Source organism: Doryrhamphus excisus, chromosome 4, assembly GCF_030265055.1.
Source record: "Doryrhamphus excisus isolate RoL2022-K1 chromosome 4, RoL_Dexc_1.0, whole genome shotgun sequence".
Classification (NCBI taxonomy): Eukaryota; Metazoa; Chordata; class Actinopteri; order Syngnathiformes; family Syngnathidae; genus Doryrhamphus; species Doryrhamphus excisus.
This window is the reverse complement of record NC_080469.1, coordinates 6,679,912-6,703,965: the sequence shown is the minus strand read 5'-3', so window position 1 is coordinate 6,703,965 and position 24,054 is coordinate 6,679,912. Positions and strand designations below refer to the sequence as shown.

The following is a 24,054-nucleotide window of genomic DNA, read 5'->3' as shown; positions in this document are numbered from 1 at the left end:
CAGATAAATGAGAATCCTTTCATGTTCAAGCCAAAGCCACTTTACTTAAAATCATCTCAGAATGAAATACTGAAGGTTGGACTTCACAGACTTCACAGTGCAAACTTTCATCGGTCTGTAGAGATGATGATGAGTAATATACAATTTGGCAATAAGATTTTTTATATACTGTATGTGTGTTGTATAATAAGAAGAAGCTTCTTCAATAATTGCCATTACATAGTTTAAAAATCCCCATGTCAGTAGAACAGGTAACTAGTACTGCATTAACTCACTAAAGAACTCTCTCTTTGTTGCTAATAAGCCGGAATTGTCCTGAGGCATCATCTGTTGTGCCCATTTGAGTATCCCATATGGCTACAGATATATAATTTATTACATTATAAATATACAATCTCCCACCCTCCCCTCAGACATGGACATGAGAGTACGGCAAGACTTATTGCAGACAACTGTGCCATGTGAATCCAGGAGGGCACTAAGGTCTTATTGGAGAAGCAACGCTGGTGTAATGCCTTTGACTTGCAGCTGTTAATTCAGACTGACAAAGCTCAGTGATGTCACATGGGGCTCCAATCCAAGATAAACCATATTCTCACTCAGGATGGACAGAGCAGAGAGAACAGGAAGGGAGGATTAGTGTTGCTAAATATTTTTTCTGTTTGGTATCAAAAAGTGTTTCGCATAATGCGATGATATGTCAGCATGAGTGCACAAAGCAGGGTGTGGGTTGGGTGATTTTGGTGTGAAAGACCTTGACTTAAAACAGTGAGATACAGTGGATTCTGAGAATTCCTGCCCTTATAGGCTTTTAGTTTTATAATTAGGACATTTTCTGGTTGGAAACTCAACTGATTTACCCTAAACCAGTGCTTCTCAAATAGTGGGAGGCAGGAAGGACTTTTAATATTAATGCAGACCTGCCAACATATTAATATTTTGTTGCATTTTGCTGGTTTCAGTTTTAAATAAGTAGATATGATCAGTTTCTCAATAGTATTTCAAGTTGAGGAATCAAGGTCTCCCAATCAAGGCAGGACAGAAAATAAATGAGAACCACTGCCCTAAACTGAGGCTGCACAATGAAACAGTGGTTTGCCCGCAAGCCACACAGCGAGGAGAGTGCGTTTGATTCCCCGTACGGGTATCTCTGTGTGGAGTTTGCATGTTCTCCCTGTGCAAGTGTGGATTTTCTCCGGGTGCTCCAGTTTCCTCCCACATTCCAAAAACATGCTAGGTTAATTGGCGACTCCAAATTGTCCATGTGAGTGTGAATGGTTGTATGTGCTCTGTGATTGGCCGGCGACCGGTCCTGGGTGTACCCCGCCTCTCGCCCGAAGTCAGCTGGGATAAGCTCGTGAGGATAAGCGGTACAAAAAATGGATGGATGCCCTAACCTGATGATACAAGATACAATCATGTGTTTACAAATTATATAACGGCAGCATTGCATGTAAAGTTTGAGCTTTACACCCTTACTCACATATCACAAAATCAACCCAAATGTTCACATCACTCACCATAATAATATGTGGGTATGAAAATACTGTAAATGCTTACACACTAATATACAACCCGCAAGGCATGCTGGGAAGCTTCGGTTGCACAGTGAGTGAAGGAGGCGCTTGGATTGATGTCCTCCTGTTAGTTTGCATTGTGTGAGTAACGACATAAAGGTCAAGCTCAATGTAATATGTAATGCTGTATACAGTAATGTCTAAACACAGCCGCATAGCCCGGGCTTGATTAGAGTGTCAACAATATACTGTACATTTTATGGGTGTTACTCATCATGGAATGTAATCCCTGTGAAAAGCATTGATGTACTATGCCTTTGGGATAAACTCAAATAAAGAATGTGAGACAGGCCCTCTCATCCAACATCAAACTGATCTCGCAAATGTCATAAACGGACAAAGATTCCCACAGATAAATTCCAAAAGGCTATTATCTGCAAAGACTCTTAACTCTGTATTCTTTTCAGTTCCAGGAGGTGTACTGGCCAGATGTCCTAATACTTATTGTATGATCATAGAATCTGAAGCACAGAATTTATTCATCTTCTTCTTCATACATCAAAAAGAAAATATATATTTACATGATCCCATTTTATAAGCTCATCTCATAAATTATCATTTTGTGAAATTGTATGTCATAGCACATGTACAAAAATGCTGCTAAGGTGTAATTTATTTTCCCTGTGATAAGAATATTCCAGACTATTTTTAGGATCATTTCTGCCCTCTGTTGGTAATAATGAGTAGTAAAACTAGATAGATAGCCAGACAAGGCAGATAGATACTGCAGAAGATAAAACAACAATGCAAGATAAGAGAGATAAGAAAAATAAAGAAGAAAATAATTAAAAAAATAAATAAATTGCAGCAGCAAGGAGTTTGCAGCAGCAATCTAGTCATCGTACAGTATACACACAAGAGAGGCAACCAATGAGGGTCCTCTCGGTCATCCCACAGATGGGACAACCAGCAAATAAGACGTCACGTCTATTAACTTTGTCCCTGCTGTTTGCCTAAACCCACTAGTCATTCCCACACAACCCACTAGTGGGACAATCACCTATTGCCCTAGCACCAGAGCAGGCCAGGTATGTGCACAGGAAGGTGGGCAACATGGTGCTCATGACTCTGCTCTGTCTGCTGCTACAACCGCCTGGCTTCATCGCCCTAATGAGATATCCATTGGCTGAGGTAGGAGGAAAACTAACGGCGACCAGGAGCGTTGTGGCTTACGTTTCCACTGCTCTGGGCCTCTGCAAAGTACATTGGACTTTTCAACTTTAAACTGTTTATCATCTGTGAAACACCCACAACCTGCATAGCTGTAACTATATTTTCCTAGATTTACAACAGGATTCTAAATAAACAGAGACCTTGAAATATGTGCCGATATTCACAGCAGTTGTCTGTTGTTTCCATAAGATCTAAAATGTGTATTTGTTTGATTTGTCCCACAGTTTTTTCATTTTCACAGCAGCCAAACAGACATGTTTTCCTATGCTCTTTCTTCTGATGTTACAGGTATGACTTTCTAGCTGAGCTTGAAAATAAAGTATCAAGGCTATACAAATAATACAAATATAATTTACTGTGCACAGTGAGGAGTCGGCCTCGTCGGTTCACTCAGCCTGATGTCACACACTTGGAACTGCTGGTGGTGGTTGGACCTGACGTCCAGCAGCTCCACAAGCAGGATACGGAACGTTACGTCCTCACCAACCTCAACATAGTAAGTGGGAGCCCAACACAAATAATATGTTTTTTACTTGAGTTTATCATTGGACATTTGAAGAGAACCATAGGGCTAACACACACTAACGATATGTTGCACCTTTGAGTCGGTGAAACTTGAATCTTTGTCAAGCACCTGTGAACTCGAGTGGAGTCTTCACCAACACATGAGTCAGTGAAACTCCAGTGTTCATCAATCAGTGAATCAGTGAAACTTGAGTCTTTGTCAAGTACCAATGAGTCAGTAAAACTCCAGCCTTCATCAACCCATGAGTCAGTGAAACTTGAGTCTTCTGTGAAACTCTCATGCTGAGCATCTGAATCATTAATTTTGTCGAGTAAATTAACAAGTTAACAGAGATGAGTATTTGTGATTCAATAAAAACTTGTTTTGTTTTGAACGACTCTTTCCTGACCTGCACTCAACTGTCATCATTCATACAACAGACGGGCATGCCATACTTAATGGTGTGCAGTGAAATGTAAAACATGTGCCTTGGCTGAATGAAGGCTGGGAAACACAACCACTTTCTTATTCGTATTAGCATTAACAAATCATGCAATAAACTGGCAGTGGGGACCCATGATGGGAAAAGACAATGGATAAAAACAACATTCAAATAATGGTACATTATCAAACTAAAGTAACATCCAGCCTTTGCTGTCACAGCCAATCAATTATTTTTTTGACACACAGGCCTCAGAATTGTTGAGAGACCAAAGTTTGGGTGCCAACATGAGGGTGCACTTGGTCCGCATGATCATTGTGTCAGAACCAGAGGTTAGCAAACCCTTCACATCATCCAATCCTTGCTTTTCCCGCTTTATAGATTCCTGTTGTTTCCCCTCTTCCAGCCAGAGATCCAAATGTCTTCCAACATCACTGCTTCTCTTCGAAGTGTGTGCGACTGGGGCAGAAGGATAAATCCGTCGAATGACACAGACCCACTGCACGCAGACCTGCTCTTGTACATTACAAGGTTTGCAGCTGTTAATGTGACATGTCACAGAATGAGGTGTTTATTGCTGTCTGTCTCTCATGACAAAGGTATGACCTGGTGTTACCTGATGGGAACAAGCAGGTCAGGGGAGTAACACAGTTAGGAGGGGTTTGCTCCAGTGAATGGAGTTGTGTCATCACAGAGGACACTGGCTTTGACCTGGGGATCACTATCGCTCATGAGATTGCACACAGGTAATGCAGAACAGGCCATACCACCAACTATGAAAATAAAGTCAATTAAAGTAGTTGAAAAGGAAGATATATGATACTGTTCATACAGTTTTGGCATCAACCATGATGGAGTTGGGAACACATGCAGCGGGAGTGGCTTCATGATGGCCTCCAATGGAGGTTACAACAGTGTGGATCTGACTTGGTCCCGCTGCAGCAGACAGCAGCTGTTAACTTTCTACAGGTGAAGCTGATACACTTCCAGTAACCATTCAAACACACTTTGACATGATTTTTTTTTTAACTTTTGGTTCTGGTTTCTGATTATGTTTTCACAAGACTTAAATGTCTACATATTAAATCCTGTGAAAATCTTAAATTTTCCATCTGCCAACAGTGTTTTTTCTCATGCACAAAATCCAATACTGTTGACATTTTAGCAGAAAACATTAAGGGGTACTTTACTGACTTTAGTACACCTTTTACCCCTGAATAGCTGTCATTGTGGAGTTATTTGTTTAATATCATGTCATGCCTGTGAAATTTAAAACAGTATAAATCCCATGCAAATATGCTTCCAGAGAAGGGAAAGCTGAGTGCGTAAAGGATCTACCAGCCCTCGAAGGCTCCCTGCAGGACTGGAAGCCTGGCCTATATTATGGGGGTGATGACCAGTGTCGAATAGCTTTTGGGAGCACTGCAAGAAGTTGCACTTTTACCAGTCCAGATCTGGTAAAAAGAACATATAGCTTACGACTAGATAGCAAGTCACAACAATGCATCTTGACATTTGACATATATTGTTTTCTGTCTCCATCAGCCGGTGTGTAGAGTTCTTTCTTGTCACACAGAGCCTAACGATGACAGCTCCTGCAAACGTCTTCTGGTACCACTGCTAGATGGGACCCAGTGTGCACCTAATCAAGTATAGTTTCAGGATTTTAGTGGTCAAATGAGGCCGAAAATGATTTCCATAAACCAATCTGCTTTCTTTTGCAGTGGTGTCTGAAAGGACGTTGCGTGTTCCCCGACCAGCTCAGCACCTCTGCAGTAGTGCATGGCACTTGGTCCAGTTGGTCTGGGTTCTCCCCATGCTCACGGACATGTGGAGGGGGCGTCACTTACCGCACACGCCAGTGCAACAACCCAAGGTAAACAAATGTCACGATCAATGCTAATATGTAATGTTGAACAAAGGAGTAATAACTTAATGACTATGGCAATGGTAATTGTGATCGACTGCATTAGGATGTAATGTAAGGTGCATGAATTAATTATTTCCAGGCTTAAATTGTCATCATCATGAAACTTGTATTACTTTTTCATGCAATGTTTTAAGTGACATTTTAGCATCATTGAAATATGGTAAGAACTTACTTATTTTAAAAATACACCATAAGATAGATGAGGCAGGATGGTGTTTGCAGTGGTGTTTTCTAAGTATAGCTGGAGCTAATAAGTTGTTTGTTCCTTCAGCAAAGTGCCAGTGGTTAAAAACAAGGTTACCTAAAACTGAAAAATAATGTGTATTTCTGAATAATACAAAAAGAACCATAAATTGGGTCAGCAATTTAAAGCTGTTCTGCAAAAATTGAGGTTGGTCAAGATGGAAATGGCCATTTATTGAATTTGCAGCATCAGGAGGTATTAGGAGGCTATTTCAATCAAAACCATTAACAGTCCAAGTTACATGTTAGTATAAGACCCCTTCTTTGATATTATAACCTTTACAGTTCTAGTATCCATTGAACGTGTGAGTTTTTGGAGTTTCTGCTAGACTTTCTTTGCAACATGTTGTAAACTGCCTCCTACCCTCTTAGATTTTTTGCATGATGATGTTCCCAAGGTTCTGAATTTGGTTGGGGTTAGAGAAAAAGGGGGGCACACCATGAGTTTCTCTTCTTATACCCATAACAGCCAATGATAGAGGTAGTTTTTGCATCAGGAGATGATGTTGTCATTGTGTTGTTTTGCTATGGAAGATACGGTTCTTCATTTTGTACCATGGAAGAAAGTGGTCAGTCAGAATCTATATACTACTGCATACTTTGCTGAGGTCTTTTTCACACCTTCAGGTCCCTTTATGGTCCCATAAAGGGGCCTGCCAGCTCTCTCCCAATGTTTCCAACCCAAACTGTCACGATCTGCTTTGTCGCCTGTGTGACAGTTTGTTTAGGTTACCTTCTGTGCCTCAGTTCCTGTTTCAATGTTTGTAGTCACTTCCTGTGTTGTTCCATTCTGTTTGTTCTAGCCTTTACAATCTTAGTTAAACACACCTGCCTCTAATTGGCCGTTGTGTATTTAAAGGGGACCTATTATGCTCATAATTCAACCCTTTGTATTGAGTTGTGGTCTCCTATAGAGCAGCTACATACAATAACCCACACAGAAAACTTATTAGATTTTGGAGAATTTTTCTGAAAAAGCACTGCGTTCAGTATTACAAACAGTTTTCCAAATGACTTTATATCACCAGCCAAACCACAAAGGATAAGCGGAAGAGGGATGTATGGTTTCAATTAGTGGAAATAAGCTCAACAGTTAAGCATCATGATTAGATCGTGAATGACAAGCAACAAAACATTTCAACACAATATACATGCATTGCTTTGTGACTGTTTTGTGAAAATCCGTTTGTCCAGTCCCATTGTTTTCTTTCTAATATAATGTTAGAATATCGTCTGACTCTTCTGAACCAAATATCACCTTGTCTCGTTAGCTGAGTGTATTGTGACACTCCTAGTTATTAATAGTCATCAGCTGGTTGGAGAAATGAAAAAGACTCACAAGATCTGCTTATCTCTCATGATATCTCAACTTTACCATTTTCCAGACCTGCTTTTGGAGGAGATGATTGTGCGGGTCGGGATATTGTGGGTGAACTTTGTAACCAGCAGGTGAGTGCTCACTGCTTATGTTTACATAAGGATCTATACAGTAGGTCAGAACTGTTTGTTCAGTGGATCATTGTACAAAGAATTATTCTTTTCTTTGTGTCTGCAAAGCATGTGTCCTAATAAAAAGGTGAAAAGTGTTTTAGTATTGATGGAAAAACCTGTGAGGGTGCTTGGGGCAAAGTGAGGTAATCTGCACGCCAGTGATTTACATGAAAATAACTTGCAAACAGCTGGTGATGCAAATCTATGACCTCATCATCAAACCAGAAAGGTCTTTAAATATAACTCTATGGCTTTTCTGTTGCAGCCATGTCAGCGGACCCAGCTGGATTTCATGGCTGAGCAGTGTTCCAAAACAGATCTCCAACCCCTTTATCTGCATCCAGGTCAGGCCTACTTCTACACCTGGGTCCCTGCAGTAGGCTTCTCACAAGGTGGGCTTCAAGGAAATGGGAACATTCACCAACTATTAACTCATAATTTCTAAAAATGTTCTGCTTCTGGTTATAATCAGGTGATGAGCAATGTAGATACATGTGTCAGTCAAAGGGAGAAGCCTTCATGGTGAGCCGTGGATCTCAGTTTGCTGATGGAACACGGTGCGAACCCGATGGCCAACTTCCTTCTGGTGCAACGGCTGCTTGTCTGCAAGGGAAATGCCAGGTAGAAATGCTTAGCATCAAAAACAAAAGAATAGCAATGTTAGATTTCCACATTAAACATTTGCCTCTAATCAGGTGTTTGGCTGTGATGGCGTACTGCACTCTGGGAAAGTGAGGGATGTGTGTGGTGTGTGTGGTGGGGATGGATTTTCCTGCATGATGAACTCTGACTCCTATAATGGAGGTCAGGCCAGAGGTAATAAACAATATAGTCTTATTTATATTGAAAACTATTGGAGAAAATGAGATAAATTATGCACAAGTATGAATAATACAGTTGTATCTTGTGACAGCCCTATTTGATGAATTGTCATCCATTTATAAGGTCTTATTTTCTGTTTCAGAGTACACCACTTTCCTGTCTTTGCCATTAAATGCCACAGAGGTTTACATTGTCAACAGGTCACCTCTGTTCACTCATATGGGTGAGTGTCATCACTTCAGCTTAAGGATCACGTAGATTGAGAGTTACATTTTTGGCCATTTGCTTCCGCAGCTGTAATGTACGAAGATCAATATATTGTGTCTGGGGCGGGCAGAATGGTGCTAAATATGACCCATCCTTCACCACTGGAGGATAACAAGTTAGAGTACCGCCTCCATCTGACCGCTGACTTTTTGCCCAAGATGGAGGAGCTACTGCTGCCAGGACCAGTGAAGAAGCAGATAAACATCCAGGTCAGAGCAGCATCTTGCTTTTAGGGTGGGTTCACACTTGTCATATTTGGTTTGGTTAAAACAAATGACTACGTCTGCTAGTACGGTAATTAAATCCCAATCATCCAAAACCTGTTGCACATGAAACAAGTAGACTGAGGCCGCTTGAGAGATGGGTCTAGGTAGGGGTGTCAAACTCAATCGAACAGGGGGGCAAAAATTAAAGCCTACTTTAGGTTGTAGGCTGAACTGGACATTTTCTGTGGATGTTGATTTCGATAAAGCGAGTTTTGATGTACCACCTCTTCGTCAATTTCTCAATGCTTGGTCAAAAGTTGCAACATATCACTTATAATATGTGAGATGTGTAACCTGGAAACCTTGCAAAAACCTTGCAAAATACAAATATAAGGCATTCAGAAGACACATTCAACAATGTGATATGTAGCATTCTACACTGGTCACTAGGTGTCAATAATGTTACTGTAGTGTTTGGTTAGACGCAAAGACCACATTTGGAACAACAGGCTTTTATGGCAGACTTTAATGATCTCACAACGTAAATCAGCCAAAACTGAAACTCAAACCAAACATCACTTCCTGAAAGTACACCACTGGAAGACATTTACAGCAACACATACGGGCAGAAGTCTTGTATATGTCTTTTTTTAAACCCTTATTTGTCCCTCAGTGGAGAAATTAGCTTATTTACTTATAACTTTACTCTTATTATGTCTACTATATTGGGTATAAAGGTGATTATAGGGGTGTTATTTAATGCCTAGAGGGCTCTGATATGAAAACATTTAATTGATAAGAAGTTAATCCTACTTTGTGAAAATTCACTTATCATGGTTGGGTCTGTAACCAAATATTGCACAATGTGGTTCACAACTCTTAGTTATGTCCTTTGTTCAAGACGGCCTGTGGATAGAAGCTGTGTGTGCTGTGGATGTGTGCCGTCTCTTATAATGTTCCGTGCCCTCTTTGTGACATGGCTGTCATGAATGTGGGTATACTCCACAGATGCTGATGGTCTTTAGGTTAACAAAACACTCCAAAGTACACATTAAATGACTTTACTGTATAAAGTAAAAAAAAATGGTCCAGACTTGCATGTATGACAAGTGTGAATGCAACATTAATAAACGAAATAAAGTAAATATAGACTTTAAGAGAAACCCCTGATATTGAAAACTGTATTCACATTCCAGGTTTATCGTAAATATGGAAAGGAATATGGCGAGAAGACAAATCCCAACATTAGCTACCAGTTTTATGTGCCCACTGCAAACAGCAACTTGCCAGAAATCAAATTTAAAGGCAAATGGAGTGTTATTACATCACCCTGCTCCGTTTCCTGTGGCTCAGGTATGTCACTTTTACACAAAATCACTTTATCCATTCTTCTGTTAGCAGATAGAAATGCAATGATATTATCAATAAAGTCAATATATTTTTCACTAAATTAGTGCTGAAATACCAAAGACTGTTAAAAAGTAGTGTATGTTGACTATAGAATGGATTATAGTGAGGAAATGAGCAACTTTATGACATTTTTTTTTCACCTTTTTGCTAAAGCATATACTTCCTGCATATACTTACTATACTAACTCTATGTTGCTTGGACTTTTCTGGCTTCATGTATCATCTATCCTTTTACCCTATTTTCTATCTCAACCCAACTGGTCAAGACAGATTGGCGCCCCACAGAGCCTGGGTTCTGTTCAAGGTTTCTTCCCTAGAGGGAGTTTTTCTTGCTTTCATTTATGAGTGTCACTTTCATGCATAAAGTACCATGAGATAACTGTTGTTGTGATTTGGCACAATAATTTTGATTGATCCCTTTTTTGACTGATCATTTCGATTCATAGCTATGGACAATTTGGGGTCACCAATTAACCTAACATGCATGTTTTTGGAATGTGGGAGCAAACCAGAATACCCGGAGAACACCCATGGTACTCACAAAAACACTAAAGAGAGTAAATGTGACAGAGAGCTAGAAACAAGGTTGCACAACACAAGGAAATGATTGAGCATAGACGTTGCAACAATCTGACAGTAATCATTCAGACTTACGTATTTGTTGATATGATTGTTGATGTATGTCTTCTTCCTGCTGAGGTCTCGCACTTTGAGGTGTTCAGACACACTCATAATTTTGAGTATTAGGCTCTAATCTTTATTCACATACTGCCTATGGCAATTGACGTACCCCTGGGGGTACACGCACTCCACTTTAGGAACCACTGGTATAGTGGGTAATGTGATTTTAAAAGAGACTATAGGGGGTGTTATTTAATTTCTGGAGGGCTCTAATAATGTTAATGAGGTTAGAAGTGATTAACAGCAATAAACGATTGATTATGGTACTTGTATAATCTATTGAGTATTTCACTTAACAAGAAAACATTTCATTTTGTATGTATCAGAACTGTATGCAGAAACCTTTGAAATGTAGCTGACTGAAGTGAATGAACAGCTGTAATCCATGTGAACTTCTCTTAAAGGTGTGCAGAAGCATCATTACGTGTGTGTGGACAAAGAAAGCAACACACATCTGGAGGAACACTTATGTGATACACACCCTCCACCTTTACCACTGCATACACCCTGTCAACTTCCAGCCTGTCCACCAAGGCCTGTATTATAAACTTATGGAACTGGAACAAGTGTATTCTGTCCCGTGGAAATGAAATCCTTATTTGGTTGATTGTTTTACAGCTGGACCACAGGACCATTTGGACCCTGTAGTGCTTCCTGTGGTGGAGGAGAGAGAATCCGTCCTGTGAGATGTGTTCAGAAAAATGGCGATGATGTTGTGAACGTTTTAGATTCGAAATGTCCAGCTGATTCAGCTCCAAATGCTGTTGAAGCATGCAATCGTCAACATTGTCCTGCCAGGTAGTTGGTGTACACTGAACAGCTCTTTAGAAAACATTACAACCAATGCCAGAAGCATTTGTGATACGTGGGATACACAAAGCAGTACTGTGTGTGTGTTTCAAGATGGCGCGTATCAGAGGTAGGGGGCTGTTCAGCAGTGTGTGGGCTCGGAGAAGTGAAAAGAAGCGTGTCATGTGCATGGCAAGAAGACGGCCATGAGGTTGAAGTTGATCAAAGCTTGTGCTCATATCAAATAAGACCTCCTGAATTTGTTGCCTGTGTGGTGGACGTCTGTCCTGTTGGTTGGGAAGCAAAGAGAGAGGTAAAAAAGACTATATTGTTGTATTTCATTTCAAAGTGTGCAAGGACATTTCTTTAACAGAGCCAGCTTGCTGTGAAGTCTGGTTTGATGCCACACTCTAGACAGGATCCTGTATATGTGTGGAGTCCTGTTACCAGTCAGTGCTCAAAAAGCTGTGGCAATGGTATGCAAAAATGTGCAAGGACTCCTACTTGCAAGTAGCAAGTCCACATCACTCAACAAAGTCTGTTCTCCCCACAGGAACAATGCAAGTGTGGTTCTCCTGTGTGGAACATCAGACCACACGGAGCTTCCCTGACTTCCATTGCGATCCTTCAACCAAACCATCTCCTAAATCTGAGAACTGCAACACATCACCTTGCCCTCCCATGTGAGACCCTATGAGAGGAACATAGCTACTGGAAAGTATTAACACAATAGTAAAAAAAAAAAGTAGTGCTTCTCAACAATGTAAATTAAATGTAAGCACCAGTTAGCTTGCACCTTAACCAATACAGTCATCCCTCATCACTTTGCAATTTAGCACGTTTTTTCAAAAATATATTAATTATTATATTAAATTATTTTCATTATTACTATTATTATTTATTATTACTATTTTAATTATTGTTTATATAAATTAAATTATTAAATGCGTTTTGTGGTCGAATTCGTATTCGTATTAGTATTCAAAACATATGGAACCATGACATTAGGGACTAGGTCGGGTATTTATTTTTTGGAAAGGTTCGTGTAACCATGGAAACGCTATTAACGAAAACGTTCAAAAATGGGCAACTAGATTAGGTACAACTGTTCTATTTTTAGAAACACCACATAGCAGAGAAAAAACGAGAATTTAAAGACTTTTCACAGCCTTGTAGGTCCGCCATACGGTCACGTACAAACGTAATTAATTGCTCATTTTTTAAGACAAACTTCTCAACTCTCTTTGTGGCTAATTAGTTTTTTCGTTGGATGTTTTTAGTTTTGAGTTCAGAAGTAGGTGTTGTTCTATATGTTCTACCACCAGGTGGCGGTCTAAGATAGGAATCTGCAGCACAACATGTGGAGGAGGCGTTGCCAACAGGGTGCTGTACTGTGCTAAGGAGACAGACGATGAAGAGAAAGTGGTGGATGATTCTGAATGCAGGGACTTTCCTAGACCCACAGCAGTGGTGTCATGTAACATGATTGAATGCCCTGCACGGTAACACGCAAATTACACACATTATGATACTCAGTTTAGCCAATGCAAATATTACCTCACCATCACTTTTTCTTTGTACAGATGGAAGATTCTGAGCACGTCACCATGCTCTGTGTCTTGTAATCTGGGTGTAGCCCACAGAAATGTGTCCTGTGTCCAGTTTGTCCAAGGCAAGGAGAGCGTAGTACAGGAGGACAGCTGCCATGCGTCAATCAAACCAGCCACCACCGTGCCCTGCCTTGTGCAGTTGTGCACCTTTAGGTGGGACGCAAAACAATGGAGCCAGGTACATCCTTTCCAGATTGAGTCAAATAAAATAAAATGCTCCAATACCAGCCATGTCAAATGATGTTCACCTAATTGATGCATCTATATGTGTTTTAATACTTCTTGCATTGTAGTGTTCAGTGTCTTGTGGATATGGCATCCAGTCCAGAGCAGTGTCATGCATGGGGCCCTCTCAGCCGGAACCCATCAGCCCTCTACTTTGCATGCACATACCCAAGCCGATCACCATTCAGGGCTGCAGCATGGGCAGCTGCACAGATGTTCCACCAACTTCAGTTGTTATGCCAACTATGCATCCTGCAGCGAGTGATGGAGGACCTTCTCCCACCCCACAAAATTCAATTAGAAATTGGTACAGCGTAAGATATCTACCTCCAACTCCAACTGGTACAGTCACCATCCTGCAGTCCACCACTCCAGCCAGTCCATCACCTAAACAAAGTAATAATGTTTGAACACTCTCCTCAATCATCCCCATTTGGAGTTAAAAGCGGTTTAATGATCCTCAACAGATGCGTGTGGTCAGCTCCTCTTGCAGGAGTCAGGCACAGTGGACTTGAGAGATGTTAGTGGTCACTGCACTGTCGCCATAGGTCGACCCTTGGGTGAAGTCATTCATATCAAAATTGAGTCAAGCTCCTTAAACTGCAAAAAAAGTGAGTATTATCCAGAACGCAGGATTTTATGTCATACAAGAAAAAGAAGATGATAGTACTAGATGTACTAGTTCCAGGAACAAAACTGTGTCTCTGCAGGAGAGTATGCTGTTTTTTTTGACCAACTGGCACTTGTGAAGAAGTGCGACCAGGCAGCAGGTAGCGTGCTGACAACCAGAACCAATGTACTTCTTGTGGGCCAACGTGTGTACGCTTCTCGGAATGGGGTTGTGTTCACCTACAGCTCGCAAAGAAACACAAAAAAGAGCCATTATCAAGGTATGAGAACATATACTGTAGTTTACATACACTCACCGTAGGCATAAATATTGTTAACTTGTTGTAATATGTTAACTTTATACATTTCAATAGTTCTATTTCCAAGGTCGAATTATTATTATAGGTACTGCTTCATCTTCAAAGTAAATTCTTGAATTTTTTTTATTTATCTCTCTAATTTACTCAGTGTCAAAATTGTACATATGGGCTGACATACTATATACAGTACATACATTCACATGAATACTTTCTAGAATGTTTTTTAAATTGTCGAGGTCCGGCCTTAATTACCCTTTTTTTCCACGGATCGATCACAATCGATCACAACTGGACTGTTCAAGATGTTTCGCCGCTCATTCTCGCATGAGGTCTAGTCCCTAGTCTAGTCTCCAGTCAGACTAGAGGTGTTCCACCTAGTCGAGCATGAACTGCTCAGATGAGAGGCGAAACATCTTCTAAGACAACCTAAACAGTCCATCAGTTCAAATAATTGTACATATGGACTAGATTTGTACATATCAGCACTTTGCCAAGTTCCAAATGTTGTGATTTTCATTTGAGTTCATTTTTATTAGAGACTGAGAATTATTATTTTCTTTTTTGTTTCTTTGTTTTATGTTGTTTGTTTTATTTAAAAGCTACTGTTCCAATTACAATGTTAAATGCTTCTAGTATGGCATACTCACATTATTTTGCCATATAGCCATTTAACCGAGACACATAAATGCAATATTTGAGAGGTTTGCTTTAAAAAATCTTCAGAATTTGGGTCGCTGGGTGTGATTGAAAGGTAATACAGGGAATAACGGGGAACCACCAAAGCTCAAGTTTGCCATAGAATGGAAACTTCTGTGACAGTCAGAAGCCCACATCACCATGTGCAGAAAGGGTGAAAAAGAATACCTGCTCTGAAATCAGCATCAAGCGCAAATGAGACTTGTAGCTTCCCACATAAAATGTGAGTTAAAACTCAACAGTACCGTCATGCAGGGTGGTGGCAGCAGAACTATTGAAATTCATCTGAAATCAACAGCACCACGACTCTCACCATGATTATTCTGCCCTAAAGATTGTGACAAGCAGCTGTTTTCCTCCAGTGGAGTCTTTGAGAATCCAACAACACCTGATATTAACCACACCTGCCGGGTCCTCATCAACGCCCCTCCCTCAGTGAAGATCCGAATTCAAGCAGTGCACATAGGATTGGTCTTCAACACTACAAATTTACAGTCTACATATATTATGGTGGGGACTTTTTGCTGTTATATTGTATGATATACCATGCAAAATCAATATGTGCAACAACTCGTTTTATGTGTTCTTCAGATCCGGGACAAGAATGTTTTGACAACCAACGTGTTTAAAGGCCCGCAGCTGTTTTTGTGGCACTCCTCTGGATCTATGGCTGAAATTGAATTCCATGGAGACTACCTGCACACAGCAGAGAGCTTTAGGGCAGAATATTCCTTTGTACAGCTTTGAGCTTTTTGATTACTGAGCAAATATTTCTTTCAACAATAAGCAATGGCAATAGAATAGAAATGTGATAGACTTAATGTTACATTTAATAAGTACACTTTGCAATTTTTGTTCATGTAGTGTTTTTTATATATGTATTCAACACCATGTAACAAAATATAGAATTTACATGCAGCAAGAGGTGTTTCATTTCAAAGTCCCTGCATCAACAGTCAAGTGTCCGATCCTTGGAAACTTTACATACAGCAGTAGTAGTAGTTTACACCAACACCCTCAGTGCATTCATTGCCTGTCCATGTCAGTGAGGCATAAAGTACTGGCACAACGTCGGTGCTGGTTGATTTCCAGTTCCCATATAAAACACCAGGGTCTCATGCAAGGGTTCACTGCTTGGCTGTTGCTGTGTCTTCCAGAAGAGCTCTCATGTCCAACAGAGCACCATTTACAGTTTGTGCAAACTTGGCTGCGTTTGTCTCCTCACAGCTGTTGAAGGCTGTGATAGCGATGTTGATGTGCTCATCCATGGGATTGTAACACACTCCATAGCCATCTGGCACCATTGGACCGAAGCACATCACACAGTCGGTCTTGGAACCAACCTGGAAAGGACACACACCAATGAGGAATCAGACATGAGTTAAAAAAAAGAAGCTAGTAGTGACAATTTCCTCAAAAAGTTGGGTCTAAATGCTGAGAAATGCTATTATCGAGCTGAAATGCTTGACAAGGAAATTAATCAAGGACTCAGCATGTTAGAGTAACCTTCAGAAGAAATACAAATATGCTCCCAATAACGCTCACAGCATCCACTCAGAAGCACAAGATGTGCACCGGTCAACCTATGACTTTGCCCAAAAAGACAAATACTGCAATATGCAATGTAAGTTACAGAAAATGTGTCAAAATGCTGCATGTGACTAAGTGACTCTTCCTTTATGTTATGCTCCACCGAACATGTTGGGCTTTAGGGTTTGCCTTCAGCTTCCTGTTGTGTGCTCCTATTTTTGTTTTTTTCCCTATTTTGCATTACCTTTATTTACATTGCATATTTTCAACTCAAAGGAGAAACTAGGAAATATTTCCACTCTGCCGACATACACCCAGCAGTTTGATGAGATACGCCAATACCTATGCCGAACAGAGATACACCTGTACATTCTTGAATGCACTGTATCTAAGTGAACATACCTGGCTTGTGGAAAGATTGTAATGGTGAGCCACAGCAAAAGAGGTGTCCATGAAAATCTCAGGCATAGAAGTCAGATCTTCAATACCCTGCATCTTCAATCCCAGAAGATGTCTGTCTACGGCTTGTCCATGAATGGCCTAAAAAAAGAGAATGTGTGTGTCATGAAACAAACGCGTGGCGACTTACATATTTCTAGGAATAAAATGAGCCCTCACATTGTATGTGTTCTCCTTATGTGTCTCAGCGGCCTTCTGCAACAGTGCCAGCCTCTCTGTGTTCTGTAGACAACATTTTAATGCTCAGTCTGACAATATAATTATAGTAAAGACTATCTTTCTAGAAGTACTTTAACTATACCTGTTTCGTTGGGTCCTCCATGGCTTGGACAAATTTTAACGAGTCCATGGTAGTCACACGTATTGCGTCAGTTCGTCCATATTTGAACATTCGTAACGACGCACTCTCATACGTCGGGCAACATGCATTGTACATCCTTAAATGCAAAAATGAGACAAATGACTATGATATCAAGACAATATCTGGATGTCAAATGATATTTCTCACCTAAAATAGGCAAGCTGAAGTGCCATTTGAATGAAAGCATCTGGACTCACTTTATGTTGTTTTGGCACATTTTTTCCATAATGAGAGAACAAAAGCACATTAACATCTAGGTCGTGCACCATTCTGGCAAATGCAAAGAAAGAAGACGTTATGTAAAAGGCTGGACATCAAAGCAGAGAGTTAAATATTACATTTTCAACTCCACTTGACTTACATATTCATATTTTGTTTTGCTTTTTCAATGTCTCGCTTGACCTCAGGTGTAATGTTGAAACGCAGCTTCTGAGGCATGACCAGAGGCACCATTGGGGAGCGGACTATTTCAGTCTTCTGCCTGTGACGAAACAATAACATTATCAGTCATTCCCAGGCTGTTTAAAAATGGTGAAGAAATGTATCTAAAAAAAAAATAAAAAGTGACCTTACATATACTTAACAACGTAATCAATGAGAAACACAATAGGTGGGCCTTCTGCGGGTGCATGCTCATACACCAGTCCACATGTACCGTCTTCACCAACAATAAACTGTGGAGGATTCACATGAAAACTACATTTTCAATGAATGCTGCATATCTCATGTTTGATCTAAATGGACTTTCACTCACCTGTAACGTCTTGTCAAACCAGCGGTTGCCACTGTTCCAGCGAGCCCCGCCTCCATGCAGCATCTGTGCAGCCACGCGGCTCTGGTACAGCTCATCTGACACGCGGGGCATGGGCGCATCCAAACATACAGTGAAAATACTTTTTTGGATTGCACGTACTGACTCCTTATTTGTTTTATCTGAGGAATCGAGAAAAACAGAATAAGAGTAGGCCTGAATACGAGTAGAATAAATTAACGTTACTGACATCCTTTGTGTCTTCTTACCCTTAATCAGATTATTGTATGCTTTTCCCCAAGTGTTGCGGTGCTGTGATGTTAGGATACCAATAGGCTCCTTGTTGGTCTGTAAAGAGGTGTTCCAAATTTTTTCCAGTTGCATGTAAATCTGATCCACTGTCAGAGGACTACCGTCGCTGTTGTACACATCCAGGACAAAAAACTGGAAAGCAAAACAGAATGCTTTATCTGCGTAAAATAGAACAACAGTGCCATCTAGAGTACCTGGAAGTTATGAACTACAGTGATGTGCGTGGGAGGCGTTTTCCCCATGGCGTGATTTACAACAGTGTCTCTCTTTGGTCCAGGGATACGGCAGGAGGACAGGATCTGGTAATACTGGTCCATGCAAAGTGGCTTCTTGCTCAGATACTCGACGGGTAGCGTCTCACTGTGACACACGGACACATTATTTCACAATGTTTCAAGACTATCACTATTGGTTTGGTTTAAGAGTATGATACAGTAGAGCCTCTCTGGTTGAATGGAATCCATTCTTGACACCTACTGATTTTCGATTACTGTGGTTTTTGAAACTATTTGTCTCACAGGAAATAACGCAGGTTATAACAGTATTTCGGGACCACCAGCGAATGGTGAAAAAACACGCCACAAAATTGTCTATTCTCCTGCTAGCTTGACATTAATGTTCTCCTACCATTTTGGTTCAAGGGGACCTATTATGCTCATTTTCCGGCCCTTTGTATTGAACTGTGGACTCTCTATAGAGCAGCTACACCCAGCACAGAAAGCTTTCTAGTTCTTTCAGAATCTGTACCTATTCAGCTATATTTCTTTGGATTTCATGCTTCCCACAAAAATGGTCTGTTTTTAGTTTATTCCACCCATGGCCCACCTCTTTGTGTCGTTAGATGCAAACCCAACTTTATAAAAGTTGAAAAAATGGTATAGGGGTTGATAATAAACAGTGATTTATCTTTTTAAAATGTCCGCTTTTAACATACAACCATATGTGTTGGATCCCGAATCCTATCCGGAAGTAGAGACTGGACAGTCCAAAGTTTCGCAAGAAAAGAGGTTACTTCAATGGTAAGTAGCGTTTTAGCGTTTTCTACAACATACGTATGTCTAATGTGTTTTACGGGACTACCAGTATGCACACTCTATAATGCTACAGAGACAAGCGCTTTTGCTCCATGACACAATTAGGACACTGATCAATTGTAACTTACTGCTTGCTCTTTTGACTATTCGACATGAAAGGTGACATCGGAAAGGCGTAGGGTTTCAGAAAGTTTGTCGACTGGTCCTACTGAAACCAAGAGTTTGGAGCCATTCCAACCTTCTTTCAGGTTTCCCTTCCAACTGCGCAAACGTCATTGGCCGAAACTTTGCCATTGTTTAACATGAGAATAAAACATTCTAACTACATTTATAGGTCTGAAAAGTGGAAATAGGTCCCCTTAGTAATAAAAGTTACTTGCATTTATTAGATTAAGCATCCCAAACCCTCCCATTCTCTCTTCAATTGCCATCGCTTGTCCCCACGAGGGTTGCAGAGGTGATGGAACCCATTCCAAACTGTTACCATTATGGAAACCTTTATAATATTACACTGTTAATATTAAGACACACTAAAAACAAGTACGATAAATACATGACTTTTAACTTAAATTAGGAATATTTTTTTATATCCATTCATGTCACCCAACTGTCAAAAGCAATTAACCACTGTGAAACTTAAAAACTACAAAACTCTGCCGTAACTTTGATTAAGATGAGAGAGACTTGCTACTATGCACAGCTTTGATGATGGAGGCTGTCTGTTTTTGAATGACTTGACTTTTTTTTAAAATGTTACTGTATTTGCAATATGCCTGATTAAACTCACCTGTCAATCATTTTTTTAAACTGCAACACTCCTGCAATCAGTTTAGCTGCAAACCTGCAAAGAAGACATCACCGGGTTATGACACGTACTCTACTCGGATGACACATTATGTGTGCACTTATGCCCATCCGACGGACACAAAATTCAGCTATCTAATGTACTAAAGGCAATGTAAAGCCAAAGCATTTACTAAGAGCATGACGAGTTCGACTCTTTCTGCATGTGGTGGGCATGTTCCCAGCATATCCCACGGGTCACAGCAGTCAAAAACAGCTGAGCAATGCTAAGAGCAGCGTGCTTTAAATAGCTAGCATGGCGAAGGAAGCTTGTGTAAAGGTCGCCATGAAGCTCCAGCTGAATATGAACTTGTTTACTCACATTTTTTATGTACAGTTAGTCTTGCATGGAAACAGCCTCCTTAATTATCATGATATTAATTCTCACAGAGTGGAAAGAACTTGGCAACACAGCACATTTAAAGCCTGCATTAGGTATTGGGGCTTGTGTTTACAACAGTGGAAATGTAACATTGGTTTGCGGCTAGTGGTTCACCTCATCTGTCCTTGGCGATCTTGAAAGTGCATGCGAGGCAGGACCACACCAGGACTCGTGTACACAGCCACTGGCATCCGACAGTCCAAATAGGCTGACTGCATCCACCAGTCAGACAACTGCCAGAGATTTGAATTAGAATGGCATATTTCCTCAAATTATAATGGTTAGCTTATGCTATGATAAAGGTAAAAGACATCAAAATGTCTACCCAATTGTCCGTCTTTCGGGCTCGTCGCTGCAGTCCCTTCTGCAGACGTTCTCCAACCCCACCCTTGAGGAACTCCTCCAGCAGCTTTCGGGTGTGTTCCAGCTCCTCTTCACTGACAATAGGTTCCAAAGCGGCCAGGTAGTGATCACATGTCTGCTTCAAGGGCGGCACAGGCAGTTTGGGTAAACCGTCCTGGTGAACCAGGGACCTTTCCTGGATCTGCGTGACTGGCCTGAGAAGGCGACATGGTTTCACCATGCCAGGCCGCAACTAAAAAAACACATGTTTGGATTAGAACTAGAAAAACATTTACCAAGGCTGAGCAATCATCAAATGGTTCACCTTCAAAGCACTTTACTGTTAATTCGTGATTTTTAAGATTTAAATGTAAAAACAAAGTGGAAAATGTATTGGATCTACAAATGTATCTGTATTCACACTGCATCTAAAGACTATAAAGTTTTGTGGAAATACATAATCTTGCTAACAAAGATGTAATTATCACTTCTGCTGAATCTCTAACATACAAACATTATTCCCCACGACTGACATCGGAAAGTATGACTTTCCTCTGGAATCAATAATGCTTTCTAACAATTTATGTAAGTAAGTACAGAAATCAGCACATAAATGGCGTCATGTTGTTAAATATGAACTGAATTGAAGAGGAGGTGCTAGAGAAACCTGAAGGAAGAAACTGGTTTATTGCTGTGAACAACATTTAAAACCACTTCCATGAGCATGCCTTGGCTTGTGGCTTGTGACAGCCGACAACTAAACAACTGGGAAAAACTCATTTGTTTGTACGCAACTTGCCAACTTAAAAAAGAAGGCCAACATAGTTGAACCTTTGGAACGGTATCTTAAACAAATACTGGTGTGTCCGAGAAATGTCTGTCCAACCCAATTATGGTAATCGTTTACACCAGGGATGTTCAAAGTGTGGCCCGAGGGCCTCGTTTTTCATTTCAGATTGTAGGAACAAAGTATTTACCAAAAAAAACTGTGTCGTCAGTTAGAGGGGAATGATGCACAGAGTACAGTGATTTCAAGCTATTACGAAGAAAAATATATTGCAAACATATTGAATAAACAGGGGAAACTGTCAAATATTCCCATCAGGTCTGTCATGTATAAAACATAGGATCTGATGTCAATTTCAGTCCGTTTGTGCATCGCCACTTTGTGACATGCAAAAGTGTGTCATAAATATGATGAAAAACAGTAATACCAAACATTGGAACTTACGTTTACGCTGCTCTGATTGCATTCCAAACGTATTTCCCGACATTCAAAACATGTATTTTGTAAAAAAAAAATCTAACCTGTTGACTTAATTATTTACTCATACAAAGTATAAATCATGGGGTGAGTGGTTAGCATGTTGGCCACACAGTCTCGAGATCAGGAAGACTTGGGCTTGATTCTCCGCTTGGGTTTGTGTGGATTTTGCATGTTCTCCCCGTGCATGTGTGGGTTTTCTCCGGGTACTCCGGTTTCCTCCCACATTCCACAAACATGCATGTTAATTGGCTAATTGGCGACTCCAAATTGTCCATAGGTATGAATGTGAGTGTGAATGGTTGTTTGTCTATATGTGCCCTGTGATTGGCTGGCAACCAGTCCAGGGTGTACCTTGCTTCTCGTCTGAAGTCAGCTGGGATAGGCTCCAGCATATCTCTGCAACCCTAATGAGGATAAGCGGTATAATGGATGGATTGGATTTTTTTCTTCATAAACTGAAACAGAACAATTGTTTTTTTATTGTAATATGCAAATTAGTTCAAATTGTAAAATTGCTCAAATTTTTGCGTCCTATGTTAAGCCTTTGGCTCCCCATTCAGGAGAATGAGCCACATAATGTAGTGAGAAAATGGTGAAATGTTGATACTAACAACTGTCAATAACCAAACATTGTCTTTCAGTATATAGCCTGACAAAATCAAATGTAATATGGGGCCCTCGTTGTAGAAAGTTTGCACCCTGAACTACATTGGCCATCAAAATTACATTTAAAAAATGAAATAAAATTTCTTACTATTTAGTTTTTAGACCACTATCTGTGTTGGCGATTTTTAAAAGACTTGTCTCATAAGTCATTATTACACGGCACTAATAAGAATCATCCTCAACTACAGTCTTTTATGTTTACTAAAATAAGCGAAAGCTTCCGGTTTGGTTCGTCTTTTCGAAATAAGACATTATTTACTTACACGTTTTAACAACATGTGTGATTTTAGCTACGGTGCGTTTGGGGATCAACCTTAGCGAATGTCGTCGAAATACGCGTTTATATTGAAATAAATTAGTATTTATGAGTTATGCAGTGTTGAGGGCTGTGTTATTAGCATGCCCATTTTAAGCTAACGTTAGGTCATGACATGCTAAAACCGCAAGCTAATGATAAGGAGATGATCAAAAACGCTTTGATTGTTATTCCACCATAGCAAATAACTGAACACAATCTGTCAGACGAACTAAAATACGTTTAACCTAATATGATATAACTACATATTCGAATGTCCCTGCTGTCCCGAGCTGCTAGAGCCCCACCCCCAGTCAAACGTCCTGGAGCTGTCAACCCAAACAGACGCAACAGACGCCAATGCTATGTTAATGCATAATAATAAATGTACAACACACTTACCGCAGCTCTGACAAAAACACCCAACATCTTGTCAGGTAGACGCGCTAAAGATGCCAAAGCTTCGAGCAGTCATGTCTCAAGGACAAACACCGCGTCTATTCTGAGCGGCCCACCCCCCCTGAACCAGTGAGCAACTGCGAGCCCTTTAAATACCCGGTTTTAAACTTTGATACCAACTTGTGACTAACAATACTGTTTTAGCAAAATAAATGACTCATTTGATCGATTTTTTAAAAATAAAATCTAAAATAACCACAATACCTGAGCGAACCATTCATTGCTAGTGCACCAGTATTATTGTGTACGACTTATGTCTATTATTTAGTTATAAAAAACAGTCTGACGTCAAATTTTACATTGAATTTGGCAGAGTATAAATGCTATATGTTCAAAAATAACTGCGCACCAGTGTGT

The 24,054-nt window shown here is 40.3% G+C and overlaps 2 protein-coding genes across 6 annotated transcripts; one reads left to right on the top strand and one right to left on the bottom strand.

The window, feature by feature from the left end:
• The first annotated feature begins 2,505 nt into the window (after nucleotides 1–2,505).
• On the top strand, nucleotides 2,506–17,076 carry adamts13 (ADAM metallopeptidase with thrombospondin type 1 motif, 13). 4 transcript variants are annotated; one of them, XR_009129645.1, is made up of 29 exons: nucleotides 2,506–2,708; nucleotides 2,975–3,038; nucleotides 3,116–3,246; nucleotides 3,946–4,029; nucleotides 4,104–4,228; nucleotides 4,297–4,443; nucleotides 4,532–4,666; nucleotides 5,004–5,154; nucleotides 5,243–5,347; nucleotides 5,422–5,573; nucleotides 7,256–7,319; nucleotides 7,627–7,753; nucleotides 7,834–7,982; nucleotides 8,057–8,177; nucleotides 8,326–8,406; nucleotides 8,478–8,659; nucleotides 9,853–10,009; nucleotides 11,152–11,281; nucleotides 11,366–11,545; nucleotides 11,651–11,849; nucleotides 11,910–12,012; nucleotides 12,090–12,219; nucleotides 12,862–13,038; nucleotides 13,120–13,324; nucleotides 13,440–13,767; nucleotides 13,839–13,982; nucleotides 14,082–14,261; nucleotides 15,359–15,506; nucleotides 15,588–15,735. XR_009129645.1 is itself a non-coding variant. In XM_058071361.1 (29 exons), the coding sequence occupies exons 1-29, from the start codon at nucleotides 2,631–2,633 to the stop codon at nucleotides 15,741–15,743; spliced, it is 4,161 nt and encodes a 1,386-aa protein (XP_057927344.1). In that variant the 5' UTR covers nucleotides 2,507–2,630; the 3' UTR covers nucleotides 15,744–17,075. The 4 variants fall into 4 exon arrangements, 3 of the variants coding, with proteins under 3 accessions (XP_057927344.1, XP_057927345.1, XP_057927346.1); XM_058071361.1 differs by having other exon boundaries at nucleotides 2,507–2,708; nucleotides 15,331–15,506; nucleotides 15,588–17,075; XM_058071362.1 differs by lacking the exon at nucleotides 3,946–4,029 and having other exon boundaries at nucleotides 2,507–2,708; nucleotides 15,331–15,506; nucleotides 15,588–17,076.
• LOC131128478 (carnitine O-acetyltransferase-like) lies at nucleotides 15,846–24,020 on the bottom strand. Of its 2 annotated transcripts, none has more exons than XM_058071364.1 (14): nucleotides 23,641–24,020; nucleotides 20,994–21,263; nucleotides 20,783–20,901; nucleotides 20,231–20,284; nucleotides 18,604–18,769; nucleotides 18,367–18,541; nucleotides 18,101–18,279; nucleotides 17,920–18,020; nucleotides 17,708–17,827; nucleotides 17,494–17,616; nucleotides 17,287–17,422; nucleotides 17,145–17,207; nucleotides 16,929–17,066; nucleotides 15,846–16,339 (listed from the first exon to the last, which is right to left on the bottom strand). In XM_058071364.1, exons 1-14 carry the CDS (start codon nucleotides 23,665–23,667, stop codon nucleotides 16,124–16,126), a joined length of 1,887 nt encoding a protein of 628 aa, XP_057927347.1. In that variant the 5' UTR covers nucleotides 23,668–24,020; the 3' UTR covers nucleotides 15,846–16,123. The 2 variants fall into 2 exon arrangements, with proteins under 2 accessions (XP_057927347.1, XP_057927348.1); XM_058071365.1 differs by lacking the exon at nucleotides 23,641–24,020 and adding an exon at nucleotides 22,242–23,563.
• Between the last annotated feature and the right edge of the window lie 34 nt (nucleotides 24,021–24,054).